Here is a 16,081-nt window from a genome sequence, read left to right on the forward strand (position 1 = left end):
GTCTATAGTTTAGTTTAAAAGCATCTACACTAAATCTGAAGACACCACATGAGATTATCAGTCTCGGAATTAATTACACACCAGTCAGAGTAATCACTGAACGGTTCCCATATAAAAGACTTTAGTGCAGGGGTTCTCAACCAGGGGTACATGTACCCCTGGGGGTACACAGAGGTTTTCCAGGGGGCACATCAACTCATCTAGATATTTGCCTACTTTTACAACAGGCTACAGAAAAAGTACAAGCAAAGTCCGTACAAACTAAAATTTCATGCAGACAATGACTTGTTTATACTGCTCCATATACTATACACTGAAATGTAACTACAATATTGATATTTCATTTGATTTATTTTATAATGATATGGTAAAAATGAGAAAGTCAGCCATTTTTCAGTCATAGTGTGCTGTGACACTTCTGTGTTTTTGTGTCTGATTTTGTAAGCAAGTAGTTTTTAAGTGAGGTGAAACTTGGGATACACAAGACAAATCAGACTCCCGAAATGGGTCCAGTCGTCTGGAAAGGTTGAGAGCCACTGCTCTAGCGCTATAGCAAGCAGCATTACTAGGAGTTGCTTTCAGTAGCCACTTGAAGAAAGGCCTCCCCCGCTCAAGTAGCTACACAGAGAAAACCACAATTTGTTCAGTGGTGTTACCTGTTCACAATGCAGCAGGCTGGGGAGGCATGAGACCTCCAGTAATTCAGATTCAGTGGCCCCACCATAATGCAACAGGCACAGAAGCCCTGCAGTGGCTATTCCCGCCCGTAGACTAGCAGCCAGGGACAGTAATATACAGCACCCCACTTACTGGCCCTCCATTGGGGGGCTATAGATTGCACCTTCTCAGCCACCCTGTACTTCACCTGCAAAGCCTAAATACTCTGGGTGAAATCCTAGTCCTATTGAAATAAATAGGAGTTTTGCCATTTTCTTCAGTGGAGCCGGAATTTCAGACTCGGGGTTTTAGCAGATTGATGGATTTCCCTGTATCTGGTGAGTAGGATTAATGATCAAGGTTGTATACCATGTCTGTTATAGTTTTTGGGTCCAATACAGTCATGACTGAGTGAAATTCTCTGGCCCGTGTTATAGAAGAGGTCAGAGTGGATGATATAATAATCCTTTGAAAATGAATAGGAAGGAGAATTTTCTGCTGCGGTCACATAGTGGGATAGGTTGTCAGCTATAAAGTTGATGCCTTGATTTCCTGTCAGAGGACAATCAAATCTAAGAAACAACAAAAAATACCCTTCACAGATCTTTAGTCTCTCATTATTATTTCCTGTCTCAGACTGCAAAGTTGATTTGTCCTTCTTGATTGATGGGAGCTGGAGCATCGGTAAACGCCGTTTTCAGATCCAAAAACAATTCCTCAGTGATGTGGCTCAAGCTCTTGATGTTGGCGTAGCTGGTCCTCTCATGGGCATTGTTCAGTATGGGTAAGAGAGTCTCCCCGTAACATCTGGCTCTACCTCAGTCTGTACAGGGTCACTACTGCACTGTTCCCAACTCATTTTGGAGTGATCACTTCCTATTTTTACACCACATCTATTCTAAATGAGAAACTATCTAAAATTCAACTTTGGAAACTTGGAGAACAACATATTTGGGATATTATGAGACTGAATAAAAATGTCTATGGGAAAAATCTACTTGGTTATCTTCAAAGATTGAACATAGACAGAAGTAAACAAGATGCTGGAGGTCAGACTAGATGATCATAATGGTCCCTTCTAGCCTTAAATGTCTTTATTATTTTCCTGCTAACTAATAACAAAGTTATAAAAACCACTGAAATAAATGAGGAGGTTTTCTTAAGTAGCCTCATAAACTAATGAGACTAGTACAAAATAGATTTTGAAGTTCAATTTACATACCAATAGCAGCACAGTGCTAAAAGGTGAAACAAAATTACACACCAAGCTTTTTTTTTTTTAATACATGTTGTAAAGTTATGTAAAAATAGCTTTCAAACGAGAGAAGCCCTGTAATTCATATAACTAAGACTCTGTTACACCATTACCACAGGCAAGCTAGTAGCCTCTACTACAGTGGTTTTCAACCTTTTTTCATTTGCTGACCCCTACAAATTTTTGAATGGAGGTGCGGACCCATTTGGAAATCTTAGACCAATTTTCCGGCCTTTCTCCCCGCCCCCACACCCCGCCAGGGGGCTGTGGACCACAGGTTGAAAACCACTGCTCTACTAAATGAATTCAGAGATGTCCACTGCCAAAGAAACTTTTAAGATTCCATTGGCATGTCTTCACTAATGCCTGTTACTTTATCATTTGTGTTTTACAGGTATACCGACATGTTTATATAGGAAACACTAGAGGCTTCCTTTTAAGGGTCTCCTCTGTTATTATGTAGTGAACTGCCTTACGTGATGAGTCTTCCTCTTCCTTCCCCATGGAGCGTTTACTAAAGCGATTATAAATGGAACCATGCTACATGTGGGGAAAAAACTGATAGCTACTTTTTTTTTCTTTTTTACATGTTAGCGATGACCCTTCTACAGAATTTAACCTCAAAACTCATGCAAACTCCAGGGATGTGAAAAATGCCATTGAGAAAATTCCACAGAAAGGAGGGCGTTCCAATGTTGGTATGTGGCATGGGAGTAGCATATCCACAGTTCCTTAGCCCGAGGAAGACTATGGGATGTGAGATCCTAGTTCTAGTGGGCAAGTAAGCTCCTTGCAGCACCATGGAACCAGCCTTGGCAGCTGATGACCTCATGCTCAGGAGCATGCCTCGGGCACCCTCTGATGCGTATATTGCCATCAGACTAGCAAGGGTATTAGAACTTCTCTGCCCCCTCCATTGCACTGATTTGGGGAGAAAGGAGCTAGCAAAGACTTTTTAATGATAACTTATGTGCATTAGTTGGTGAGATTTTGAGCCCACCTTATGTAAAAGATTTTATTTTTTTTAATTAATTTTTTTTAATTCTAGTTCCCGAATCCCACCGCTCCTGCCTTGGTTTGGTTTTTAGGAAAGTTGAGAGTTGTGGGGTGTCGCTCTTCTTCTTCAACCTCAGCAGCAGCTCCCCTGGCACATCTGAGCCTGGTGCTCTCTTTGCTCATCAGCGCTAATGAGGAGCAGAGAAAGGGTGAAGTTCGCACCTCTGTTAGAACCAGGGTAGGGCATAAACTTGGACCATTGCAGGTGGCTCCCCTTCCTGTTTGTGGAGCCATGTCAAGTTGCCTCCACTCTCTTTGCTAATGCACCCCTTTCCCTGTGCTCTAGGCCTGGAATTTGACCTCAGTGTTGCTGTGTCTAAAGAGACTGGTTACTGTAACTAGGATACAACATCCTCCCATTCATTTCTCTTACAGGGAAGGCACTTTCATTTGTTAACAAAAACTTCTTTTTGGATACCAATGGAAACCGAGGTGGAGCACCCAATGTGGCCATAGTGCTGGTGGATGGATGGCCCACTGATAAGGTGGAGGAGGCCTCCAGACTGGCAAGAGAATCTGGAATCAACATTTTCTTTGTCACCATTGAAGGAGCTGATGAAAACGAAAAACAGAATGTTATTGAACCCAACTTTGTGGACAAGGTACTGGGGAATGGGGTACATGAAACTAGATCTGGGTTCACAGTGCAAAGCCTGGAGCTAGGCCTCAATGTTACTAAAGTTTTCAGGATGTTTGGATCTGACAGTTTAATTTGAGCCCATCTTGTATGAGGTTGCTCTCTTCCCTCTTTCTACCTCTCTCCTCTTCCCCTATCCCCTTTTTTCCCTTCTTATGGTTATGGCTTCCCTGTAAGAATTGCCATAAGATCTAACATTTGAATGTTGAATAGCAATGGGCAGCAATGCTCTTGTCATGGGTTCATAATTACGTTTGTCTGAGACTGGCTATATTACATTCTGCCTATACTAGAAAAGGACTGCTAGAATGAAGAACCAGTAACATTTTTATTGGCTAATTAATAGAGGGGGGAACTTCCTTACAGTGAGATCTATTAAACTATGAAATAGTCTCCCAAGGGAAGTGGTGAAAACCACAGCATTTGGGACTTGTAAAGCTAGACTGGACAAAGTGTTAGAAAACAGGCTGTGAGCCACAATTCTGCGCTGGCAGGCAAATGTGGACAGATAACCAAACACTGTAGGTCTTTTCCATTTCTAATCCCTATTTTTCTATATTCCATGAATGATCTGAGCTAGAAATGAATACCATTTTTAAGGCTCGGATTAAGGCTGTATAAAGCTCTTGTCTATATCCCTGCACTACAAAAATACCAGACCACAAAAATAAATAGACTGCAAAAAATACCTTCCCTTGAAATCACAGCATTCCTAATACCATCCTTCCCCACTTGAATTCTCATATGCTTTTTATTATCTTGAACAGCTACAGTAGAAACTAGTGTTGTATATATTAAAGCATGGCTGTTGCCTCTTTTAATGAAATAATTTCTTCACTATGACTGTTGTTGTTAGGATTTGTATGCGTTGTGATGTTAAAAGCCACATTCTGTTTCCAGTTACAAAATGCAGATGTAAATCCGGAGTAATTCCACTGAAGCTAATGGAGTTACTCTGAGTTTTCACTAGTGTAACTGACTCGAAAGTTTTTATTTGTACCTACACTGTGATTCTCCCATTCAACAAAGTCTGAGAAGCCCTTGAGCCCCATGCTAGTACTAAGGTCATAAACAACTCCCGTTTCCACATCCAAGAGACGGCACAAAAGCCCAAAGTTAGTAAAAACAGACAACTTAAAAATGTGATTTTGAGAGGTGTCGCTGAACAGACAAAATTATTTTAAATGATATTAATAAATTAGGTGACCTACAATTTTTGATCCATTGACCATCCACTACCCAGGCTAGAAACAGCTCAGTAGCTTAGTAAAAAGACTTCTAGCATTAATAAATCAGTCAAAGCCCTGCTCCTAGACCATTCATCAGAAAGCAACACTTTTGACCCTTCTACTAGTTAATATTTCCAATGTTTCCATTATAAATCTCTAACTGGGGGAGGTTAAGACAAGGTGTGAACATCTTCCCAGTTTCAAACTGCTTTGGACTGAACCATGGTGTGGCATGCAAGTTAGCAGCCAATTTTGGAGGTGTTTTATGTTTGCTATGCATGGTGTAAATCTGTCAGAGCATTCTGGAGTTATGGAAAGGGAAAAGAGAATAATTTTTAAAATGTCCAGACTTCTTTTTTCAAATTCTAACTAAAAATGGCTTTATTTTAAAATGTAGGTTTCATCAACAGTTGTTATTGAGTCCTTGCGGAAGACTAAGCACTTGGGTATTATGAAAATGTTATTGAGTATAGCAGCCAATGGACTTGCATAACAGCCGTTCTTCAACCCTTTTGTAGATGTTATGAAGACATTTTTCTTAAATGCTATCTTTAGCACCCTTCCCATAGGAAGTAATAACTATAACTCAAATGTTAGTGCCTAGGATGCTGGGCCTGGGGCTTGGAAGAGCTCAGTTCATTTCCCTGTTCCCCCCCAGACTTCCTGTGCAACCTTGGGAAAAGTCACTAAGGCCTACACTGGAAAGTTTCTGCGCAATAAAGCAGCTTTCTGCGTTGTAACTCTTGAGGTGTAGACGCTGCCAAGCCACTTGGTGCGCAGAAACTGAGCAATTGCAGCGCTGTAAAAAAACCACCCCAGGCATACAACTTTCTGCACCGGGGGTACAGCGCTGCAGTGCAAGTGTAGACACCCTGGTCGATTACAGTGCTGCAACTGGCCTCCGGGAGGTGTCCCACAATGCCTGTTCTCACCTCTCTAGTCATCACTTTGAACTCTATTGCCCTGCTCTCAGGTGACCAACCGTCATCCCTACCCTATAAATTCCTTTGGAATTTTGAAAGTCCCCTTCCTGTTTGCTCAGTGATGCGTGCAGTGGTCTCAGCGCATCTTTCCAGGTGGCCATGCCTGCTCCATGCACCAGGCAAATCCCCCTTTTGGAGCAATGCTAAGCTGCTGGACCTCATCAGCATTTGGGAGAGGAGGCTGTCCATTTCCAGCTGCGCTCCAGCCATAGGAATTATGATACCTATGGACAGATTTCATGTGGCATGACAGACAGGGGCCCTGACTGGGACACACTACAGTGCAGGAGCTGTGGAATGCCTACCACACGGCGCGGGAGGCAAACCGCCGTTCCGGTGCTGTGCCTACGAGCTGACAGTTCTACAAAGAGCTGAACATGATACTTGGGGGCGACTCCACCTCCACTGCGAAGACCACTGTGGATACTGCGGTGGCTCGCATGCCAGTTGAGAGTGGACCGAGCCATGAGGAGGAAATCTTGGAGGAGGATGTGGAGGGGGAGACGAACACAGAGGCAGAAGATGACTCAGATATAAGAGATGCATGAAGCCAGGAGGTCTTCTCTGCCCTGGAGAAGGCTAGCTAGTCACAGCTGTCAGATCTTAGTGAAGCGCAAACAGGAGAGGAGGACCCTGGTAAGTGGCTTTGATTTTGGAAATAGCTGAAGCGAGTTGTTGGGGGCAGGAGGGTGGCAGAAAGCAGGCTTGTGTCTGTATAATGCGCGTACCACCACATGCCTAGGCTGAGCGGCGGAACAGGGTGTTGATTGACTCCCTCAGTTCACGGGAATCTGCCTCAGAGATCTCCAGGAAACTCTCATGGAGATACTGGGCAATCCGCTACCACAGATTCTTTGGCAGAGCTGCTTTGTTTCTTGCCCCATTAAGGGTAACTTTCCCAGGCCACTCTGCCATCACTGGGGGGAGGGGGGACCATTGCTGCATATGGGCAGAAGCCACAGTCTTGGAGAAGACCCTCCCTTGATTCCCTGCTCACCCTCAGCAGCGAGATATCTTCCATAATGAATACAACCTGTGGAAAATGTGGGGACAGTAATGATTATAAGGCCCCCACTACAGTGCTGGCTCTTCCCAAGAGGCACATGAACAGTATGGTCCTGGAACACTTATTTCCCCTGCCCCTGCAGTTACTCACCATTTTGGGGCTCATGTGGGCTTGCCTGGGATCAGCTAGTTAGTGATGGGTATGTGAATAGTGGCAGTGGTTTAAATCAGTGGTCTCTGTGTTGCAAACAATACTGTTTCCTTAAAATGTTGCATTTTGGCTTCATGCATGACCTTGGGAGCCCAGTCTCTCTCTTCGTTATTGCTGGATGAATGGCTGTGCAGCATTAGAAAGCAGCCACGAAAGAGGACTTTCTGCGTGATGTCATGATGCACTCCGTGGCCAAAAAACAAGAATTCAAGGAATGGCGGGACAGCGAGAAGAGGGACTGAAAGGAGAATGCTGTGCACCAGAACGAAGCCACGGAGTGGCTCTTAAACGTTATGGAGCGCCAAGTGGACATGCTCCAGGCGCTAATAGCACTGCAAACCGAGCAGATCCACACCCGCCCTCCCCTGCAGCCGCTGTCACAAAACTCTTTCCCATGCGCCCCCCAGACACCGCCAACACACTTATCAACCTCCTGGCTCCAGTCTGTACCCGCTGCATTCCTCTCCTGCCCCATCATAGTCCAGCTCTGCAGACTCCCAGTACCCTCTGCAGTTTAGCCCTGCTGAAGTACAGTACCCACTGCACTTCTCCAAAGGAGAAGGTTGGATTCGATACCTGGACATACACAAATCTTTAACTGTTCCAGGACCCAACCTCCTCCTGAGACCCTCCCTTCCCCCATCCCCTGCGTGCTGATGTGTTTTTTGTTTGTCTCCTCCGGTTGTTGTTTTTTAATAAAAGAATTGTTTTGGTTTGAAAGCAATCTTCATTCCATTAATTGAAAGCAAACAGAGCCCTACAGAGCAACAGGCAATTTTCTTAAACCTTCATAGTGCATCGTCTCCACCAATCACAATAATCTCCTAACATTACAAGCACTACACTGCTGAGCATAGCAACAAATATTAGTGGCTCTCACCTTCAAATTGCTGCCTCAAGGCACTCCTGATCCTTATGGCCCCCACTGCGCCCCTCTAATAGCCCTGGTCTCTGGCTGTTCAAATTCAGCCTCCAGGCGCTGAGCCTCAGCAGTCCAGCCTTGAGTGAAGCTTTCACCTTTCCCTTCACAAATATTATGGAGTGTACAGCACGGGGCTATAAGCATAGGAATATTGTCATCGGCCAGGTCGAGCCTCCCATATAGGCAGTGCCAGCGGGCCTTTAAACAGCCAAAAGTACACTCAACAGTCATTCTGCACTTGCTCAGCCTGTTGTTGAACCGCTCCTTGCTGCTATCAAGGTTCCCCGTGTATGGCTTCATAAGCCACAGCATTGTGGGGTAGGCGGGGTCTCCCAGGATCAAAATGGGCATTTCAACTTCCTCTACCATGATCTTCTGGGCTGCGAAGGAAGTCCCTGCTTGCAGCTTCCTCAACAGGCCAGTGTTCAGAAAGATGTGTGCGTCATGCACCTTTCCAGACCAGCCCACGTTAATGTCCCTGAAATGCCCACGGTGATCCACAAGCACCTGGAGAACCATAGAGAAATACCCCTTCTGATTAGTGCACTCGGTGGCTAAGTGATCTGGTGCCAGAATTGGAATGTGCGTGCCATCTATCGCCCCTCCGCAGTTAGGGAATCCTATTTGTGCAAAGTCATCCACAATGTCACGTATGTTGCCCAGAGTCAGTGTCTTTCGGAGCAGGATGCGATTAATGGCCCTGCACACTTCTGTCAACATGAGTCCAACGGTCGACTTTTCCACTCCGAACGGGTTAGCGACTAATCGGTAGCAGTCTGGACTAGCCAGCTTCCACAGTGCAACCGCCACGTGCTTCTCCAATGGCAGGGCAGCTCTCATTCTTGTGTCCTTACGCTGCAGGGCTGGGGCGAGCTCATCACACAGTCCCATGAATGTGACTTTCCTTATCCAAAAGTTCTGCAGCCACTCCTAGACGTGCATGATGATGCGATCTCACCACTCAGTGCTTGTTTCCCAAGTCCAAAAGTGGCATTCCATTGTGGTCAGCGCCTCTGTGAATGCCACAAGCGATCTCATGTTATAGCTAATATGCATGGCAAGATCAGTGTTGTACTCCTCTTGCCTTTGTAGTTTAAGGAATAACTCCACTGTCACTCACAACGTGTTAGTCAGAGCAAGCAGCATATTGGTCAACAGTGCGGGATCCATTCCTGCAGACCGAAGAGGCAGAGCGTGCAGTACACAAACCGTTGAAAGATGGCGCCAAATGCAGACGGAAGCACAGGGATTGCTGGGATGCGAAGCAATGCATCACGGGGCATTGGGACAGGACCCAGGATGCCCTGCGACCCCCTCTACCTTCCACAACTCTTAGCTGCAGAAGAGAAAGAGGTGCTCTGTGGGATAGCTACTCAGAGTGCACCGCTCCGAATACCACTGCAAGTGCCACAAGTGTGAACATGCTATTGAACAGGCAGCTGACAGTGTGAACGTGTTTCCCTTCAGCGCTCTCTGAGCAGCATTGTAACTCTGCCATAGAATATCAGGGTTGGCAGGGACCTCAGGAGGTCATCTAGTCCAACCCCCTGCTCAAAGCAGGACCAATTCCCAACTAAATCATCCCAGCCAGTGCTTTGTCAAGCCTGACCTTAAAAACCTCTAAGGAAGGAGATTCCACCACCTCCCTAGGTAACCCATTCCAGTGCTTCACCACCCTCCTAGTGAAAAAGTTTTTCCTAATATCCAACCTAAACCTCCCCCACTGCAACTTGAAACCATTACTCCTTGTTCTGTCATCTGGTACCACTGAGAACAGTCTAGATCCATCTTCTTTGGAACCCCCTTTCAGGTAGTTGAAAGTAGCTATCAAATCTCCCCTCATTCTTCTCTTCTGCAGACTAAACAATCCCAGTTCCCTCAGCCTCTCCTCATAAGTCATGTGCTCCAGCCCCCTAATCATTTTTGTTGCCCTCCACTGGACTCTTTCCAATTTTTCCACATCCTTCTTGTAGTGTGGGGCCCAAAACTGGACAGTACTCCAGATGAGGCCTCACCAATGTCGAATAGAGGGGAATGATCACGTCCCTCAATCTGCTGGCAATGCCCCTAATTATACAACCCCAAATGCCGTTAGCCTTCTTGGCAACAAGGGCACACTGTTGACTCATATCCAGCTTCTCGTCCACTGTAACCCCTAGGTCCTTTTCTGCAGAACTGCTTCCTAGCAATTCGGTCCCTAGTCTGTAACAGTGAATGGGATTCTTCCGTCCTAAGTGCAGGACTTTGCATTTGTCCTTGTTGAACCTCATCAGGTTTCTTTTGGCCCAATCCTCTAATTTGTCTAGGTCCCTCTGTATCCTATCCCTACCCTCCAGCGTATCTACCACTCCTCCCAGTTTAGTGTCATCTGCAAACTTGCTGAGGGTGCAATCCATGCCATCCTCCAGATCATTAATGAAGATATTAAACAAAACCGGTCCCAGGACCGACCCTTGGGGCACTCCGCTTGATACCGGCTGCCATCTAGACATGGAGCCATTGGTCACTACCCGTTGAGCCCGACGATCTAGCCAGCTTTCTGTCCACCTTATAGTCCATTCATCCAGCCCATACTACTTTAACTTGGCGGCAAGAATACTGTGGGAGACCGAATCAAAAGCTTTGCTAAAGTCAAGGAATAACACATCCACTACTTTCCCCTCATCCACAGACCCAGTTATCTCCTCATAGAAGGCAATTAGGTTAGTCAGGCATGACTTGCCCTTGCTGAATCCATGCTGACTGTTCCTGATCACTTTCCTCTCCTTTAAGTGCTTCAGAATTGATTCCTTGAGGACCTGCTCCATGATTTTTCCAGGGACTGAGGTGAGGCTGACTGGTCTGTAGTTCCCCGGATCCTTTCTTCCCTTTTTTAAAGATGGGCACTACATTAGCCTTTTTCCAGTCATGCCAGTGTAGACATACCCTTAGTCTCTCTGGCCTGGATCCACAAATGGACTTAAGCATTACAATGCCCTGCATCACAATGCCTAGCTTTTAGGCACCTAGAAAAATCACCAGACTACCAATGGGATCCACAATTCCTGATTTAGGTGCCAACTCTCCTTATACAATGAATGGGGAGAGAGAGAGAGACACCTCAGAATGGGATCCACAACAGCCAGCAAGCTATGCAGGGAGCTGCCTAAACTAGCCAATGGGAGATATCACTGAGAGGGGTGTGTCCTCTCAGAGTTAGGTACTTATGTTCAGGCTGCATGCAAGAAATAATTCTGTGCCTTAGTCCCCATTGGTAACATGGGAATACTACTACTTGTCTACCTCACAGGTGCATTGTGAAGATAGATAAATGAGATTGTGGGGTGCTCACACATAGTACAGTAATAAGAGCCATATAGATTCCTGAGAGAGACAGAAATAATCGTTTTGTTTAAAGTCTACTCCCTTCCTGCCAACAGCTGGAATATTAAGTCTCCAGGACTGTATCTACCTTGGTCTGGCAGGAAAGCTCACACATCCATGGAGAAACATCACCCCATTCCTGTGATGCTATTTGGTTCTTATAAAAGTCATTGCACCTGGATACTACAGAGACTGATACCTTTTAAGATACTTGGTGCAACCTAAAAATACTACATATACCGAACACACCTGGAGCTCAACCTGCTTTTGTGAGATTTTTTTCAACAGAACAAAATAAAAGCCACAAACGTCTAAATGAGAAATCATAACACAGGGGCACATACTAATTATTCAGCTAATCAGGGTAAGTAATGTCTGCTCAGTAAACTTGTTTGAGGAAGGTTGTCTCCATTGCTTTGTTATAAATAGATGAAACTTCTGGTTACTCTTGGAATAAGAGTGAATCCCTGCAATCTACACTATGGATGATCTAGTCTTAAACCATTTCAGATAGGCAGCCAATACTCATGTCAAGTACTGCAGGGCCAATTGGCATGAAGTTGTGACATGAGGTGTGATATGCCAGATCAGCCAGGGTTCAGGATGCAGGGTGGAAGTTAGAAAGTATTTTCAGAAAACAACTTGTTCTCTGAGCCACGCCGCAAGATGATTTTGTGCACTTTCCACTGTCACTCTGCCATGAAATACATTTCCTATGAGCTTCAAAGCCCTTAATGACATTAGCTGGGCTGTCTCCAGGCTCCATTTGATTGGCTTATAGTCTTGTTTTCATTTATTTTTTAAAAGGGCAAAACGACAATGAGGCTTTGTGACCCTGCCAGAGCCAGCACGGAAGATAGGGGGCCCAAGCAGGAAGGCAAAGCTGGCAAAACAAACATAATTCTGGGATGTATTAGCAGGAGTGTTGTAAGCAAGACACAAGAAGTAATTCTTCCACTCTACTCTGCACTGATTAGGCCTCAACTGGAGTACTGTGTCCAGTTCTGGGCACCACATTTCAGGAAAGATGTGGACAAATTGGAGAAAGTCCAGAGAAGAACAACAAAAATGATTAAAGGTCTAGAAAACATGACCTATGAAAAAAGTGGGTTTTGTTTAGGTTGGAGAAGAGAAAACTGAGGGGGGACCTAATAACAGTTTACAAGTACATAAAAGGTTGTTATAAGGAGGAGGGAGAAAAACTGTTTTTAACCTCTGAGGATAGGACAAGAAGCAATGGGCTTAAATTGCAGTAAGGGCGGTTTAGGTTGGACATTAGGAAAAACTTCCCAACTGTCAGGGTGATTAAGCACTGGAATAAATTACCTAGGGAGCTTGTGGAATCTCCGTCCTTGGAGATTTTTAAGAGCAGGTTAGACAAACACCTGTCAAGAATGGTCTAGATAATACTTTGTCCTGCTATGAGTGCAGGGGGCTGGACTAGATGACCTTTCGAGGTCCCTGCCAGTCCTATGATTCTTTGAGTTTATCTTGTGGCTGTAAATGGCAGCATCAGAACGTAAAAAGAGCAGCAAGATAGAAGAAAATAAACACGGTGAGGCTATGAAGTGAAGCCTAAACCGATGTGTACAGAACTAACTTAAAGCTGTTGTGAGATTGATTTGCTGACACCAAATGTAGCAGGGAGGACACTACTACAGAAACAGTTGAACCCTCCTTTCAGGTGAATGATGAAGAGCAGACACAATCTGGCTCATCAAACGCTCTCAACAAGTTAGTTGGAACATTAACATCTTAAAGATTTTACATTTTAAAACAATTCTGAATCTACCTCTCCTACCTACAACATACTCCACATTCCATCCTCCTCCTCCTCCTCCTCTCTCCCTGCGCCCACCCACCCTGCCAGAAATCCATTCCCTCACCACAAGTTCCCAACTCCTCGTTAGGTCTGGAAGAGCTTCCCCCCACCTACTCCCTATGTGCATTCAGAGTCATAACTGCTTAATTTACTGACCAAGCTGTAAAAATTTAAGAAATTTTGCTTCCACTGCACTGGGGAGCCAACACAACCATGTTGGATTCTCCTTTAGTTTATGCATCACCAACATTTTTTTTTGCCACATTTCTGTTTCATGATCCTGATTTCTGGTTGGGATGGCATGAGCCAGAAAGAACCCAGCTTGACTCTAAGGTACCATGTCGAATGTGCAGGACTGACAGGTGGACAAAACCTCATCTTTTTACTTTTAACTGGAGGGGATGTGATCTGGAGCCACTGCCAGTCAAACAAGGAACTCCCAAAGAAGGCCACTTTGTACAGAGTATAAGTCTGAACTAAATGAACAAAGATATTTGAAAATGAATTTGTAGTTTTGACACTTGGCCTAACTCTGACATAACCGGTGTACAAAACCAAATTCAGAGGGTGGTGGAATTTCATATTGAATTTTTCTGACAGTTAACACTGACCGCTCCATCACATATTTTATAAATGCCGGGGCAGGATGTCCAGTTCTTTAGTTGAACACACTTTACATAACTTTTAGATTTTTCTCAGGAAGGCAGCAGAATTTGATTGTGTAATTAAACTCAATCCACATTATGCCCAATAAGTGCCTTTTTACTTTTGTATTTGCATCTCTCTGCAGGCTGTATGCAGAACAAATGGCTTCTATTCCATTAACGTGCCAAGCTGGTTCAACCTACGCAAGGTAGTCCAGACCTTGGTGAAGCGGGTCTGCGATACTGATCGGCTGGCTTGCAGCAAGACGTGTCTAAATTCAGCTGACATTGGCATTGTAATTGATGGTTCCAGCAGCGTTGGCACTGGCAATTTCCGCACTGTCCTCCAATTTGTAGCCAACATAAGCAAAGAGTTTGAGATTTCAGACACCGACACCCGTATTGGAGCTGTGCAGTACACCTATGAGCAGAGGCTAGAGTTTGGATTTGACAAACACAGCACTAAGCAAGATGTCCTGAATGCTATTAAGCGAATCAACTACTGGAGTGGAGGGACCAGCACTGGAGCAGCCATCAACTATGCCTCTGAACAGCTCTTCAGCAAATCCAAACCCAACAAGAGGAAGATAATGATTCTCATCACAGATGGCAGGTCTTATGATGATGTCCGAGTGCCAGCCATGACAGCTCATCAAAATGGTAAACTAGTGCTATCTTCTGCTACGGTGGCCCACTCCACCTATATACAGTAGCTTAACATTTATAGAGGTAAGGCAGTTAGAGTGGTCATTGCAGTATGGCAGTAGATGGACTTTTGGGCAGCTCACCACACTAAGCTATGGCCATGTTAGAGCTAATCAAGATGAAGGTGGGTGAGTAAACAGATGGGAAGTCCATAAGAAAATAGCGTAGTCAGATTTGTCAGACAGGATGTCTCTCACGCTGCAGTGCTCAATGGGTTTCTATAGGCCTACAGACACAAGAAGTGTGTGTATGAAGCTCACTTTTGCTTTCAGTGTAGGATGTTCAAACACATTCTGTGCCAGGCTTTCAGGCAACAGCCTACTACTGTTTGACACCTTTCTGCCATTGGCAAGACTTATTCTTCAGGGCTGACACTGCCCCCCCACACTCCAGCCTGTACATATGGTTCAATTCCTGTTGGATGCTCACATAGAGGCTGTAAAATAAGCTGCAGTGGGACATGGAGAATTTTCCTGGCACAGAAGCAACATAGGTCTGATGTATGTGGCTCTGTGCGGCTCCTTTCAGAGACCCTAGTGTAAGCATTGTATTGAGGGTGGGAGGGGAATTAGCTGTAACACTCAGTTTCAGAGCCTGCTGTACGTAAGAGCAGCCCATTGGCTGCACCTTCTATGATGTCTCTCAGAAGCCACAGCCCAGAGTCTGGTCCCTTCATTTTATGCCCTGAACATTGGGCATACATGTCCCAATTGCATTTATTGTGGGATCAGATTTTTTAAAATTAATTTCAATGCAGTGACTGTTTTGAAAACACACCTGGCCATTTTAAACGCTGGTTGTCTTTTCAGGGGTCATAGCTTATTCTGTTGGAATTGCCTGGGCAGCCCAGGATGAACTGGAATCCATTGCAACAGACCCGGATAAAGAGCATTCCTTCTTCGTGGATGAATTTGACCATCTCTACAGATTCGTTCCTAGGATCATCCAGAACATTTGTACAGAGTTTAATTCACAGCCCCGGAACTGATGAAAGTAGGCAAAGCATTATACTAACGCTGAGTCACTGGGTGTCATGCAGAAGATACACAAAATGCTATACAAGTAATGCCAGCTATGAGTCCAAGAAATACTAGAAGAGTTATTCTCTGGCATTTTTCAGTTAACAAAGCTGATTTCAGCTCTATTCCTTATGCATGATAAAGCTCCGTGTAGACAGGCATTTTCATTTTAACTTTTTTGCTGGCTTCAAAACTCTGACTTGGTTGGATAGACAAAGACAGTTACAACCCTTGAAAAGATAAATCAAGTGACTCAGCTTTGTAGATTGAAAATTTGTTTCCAGAAGAGAGGTTTGAAAAGGTTTTTCAGTGTAGATCCCAGGGACATTTTCATTTGGCCTTTGTGTATTGCAGAAGCTCTCTTTAAAGACATTCTCTGTCACAGTGCTTCTCAAACTGTGGTCTGTGGACCACTGGTGGTCTGTGGAACACTGCCGGGTAGAGGCCAAGCTGCAGCTATCAGAGTGGCGAAGCATCTCTGTCTTCTAGCAGTGATGCTTCCTGCTAGTTGTTGTCCAGACCAGGACTCTCAGGGTTTCCAGAGATGCTTTCCAACAACACCCAGAACACTTT

At 44.8% G+C, this 16,081-nt stretch overlaps 1 protein-coding gene across 1 annotated transcript in view; it reads left to right on the forward strand.

Annotated features, from left to right (window-relative positions):
* Positions 1 to 15,477, forward strand: part of VIT (vitrin) — a 59,738-nt gene extending 44,261 nt beyond the window's left edge. Inside the window, exons 14-18 of the mRNA XM_065401583.1 lie at positions 1,294 to 1,441; positions 2,507 to 2,610; positions 3,344 to 3,570; positions 13,931 to 14,444; positions 15,299 to 15,477. Of these exons, the coding sequence (XP_065257655.1) occupies positions 1,294 to 1,441; positions 2,507 to 2,610; positions 3,344 to 3,570; positions 13,931 to 14,444; positions 15,299 to 15,477 (1,172 nt within the window). The remainder of the gene's footprint in view (positions 1 to 1,293; positions 1,442 to 2,506; positions 2,611 to 3,343; positions 3,571 to 13,930; positions 14,445 to 15,298) is intronic.
* Positions 15,478 to 16,081: the final 604 nt, after the last annotated feature.

The sequence above is a fragment of the Emys orbicularis genome, chromosome 3, assembly GCF_028017835.1.
Source record: "Emys orbicularis isolate rEmyOrb1 chromosome 3, rEmyOrb1.hap1, whole genome shotgun sequence".
NCBI lineage: Eukaryota > Metazoa > Chordata > Testudines > Emydidae > Emys > Emys orbicularis.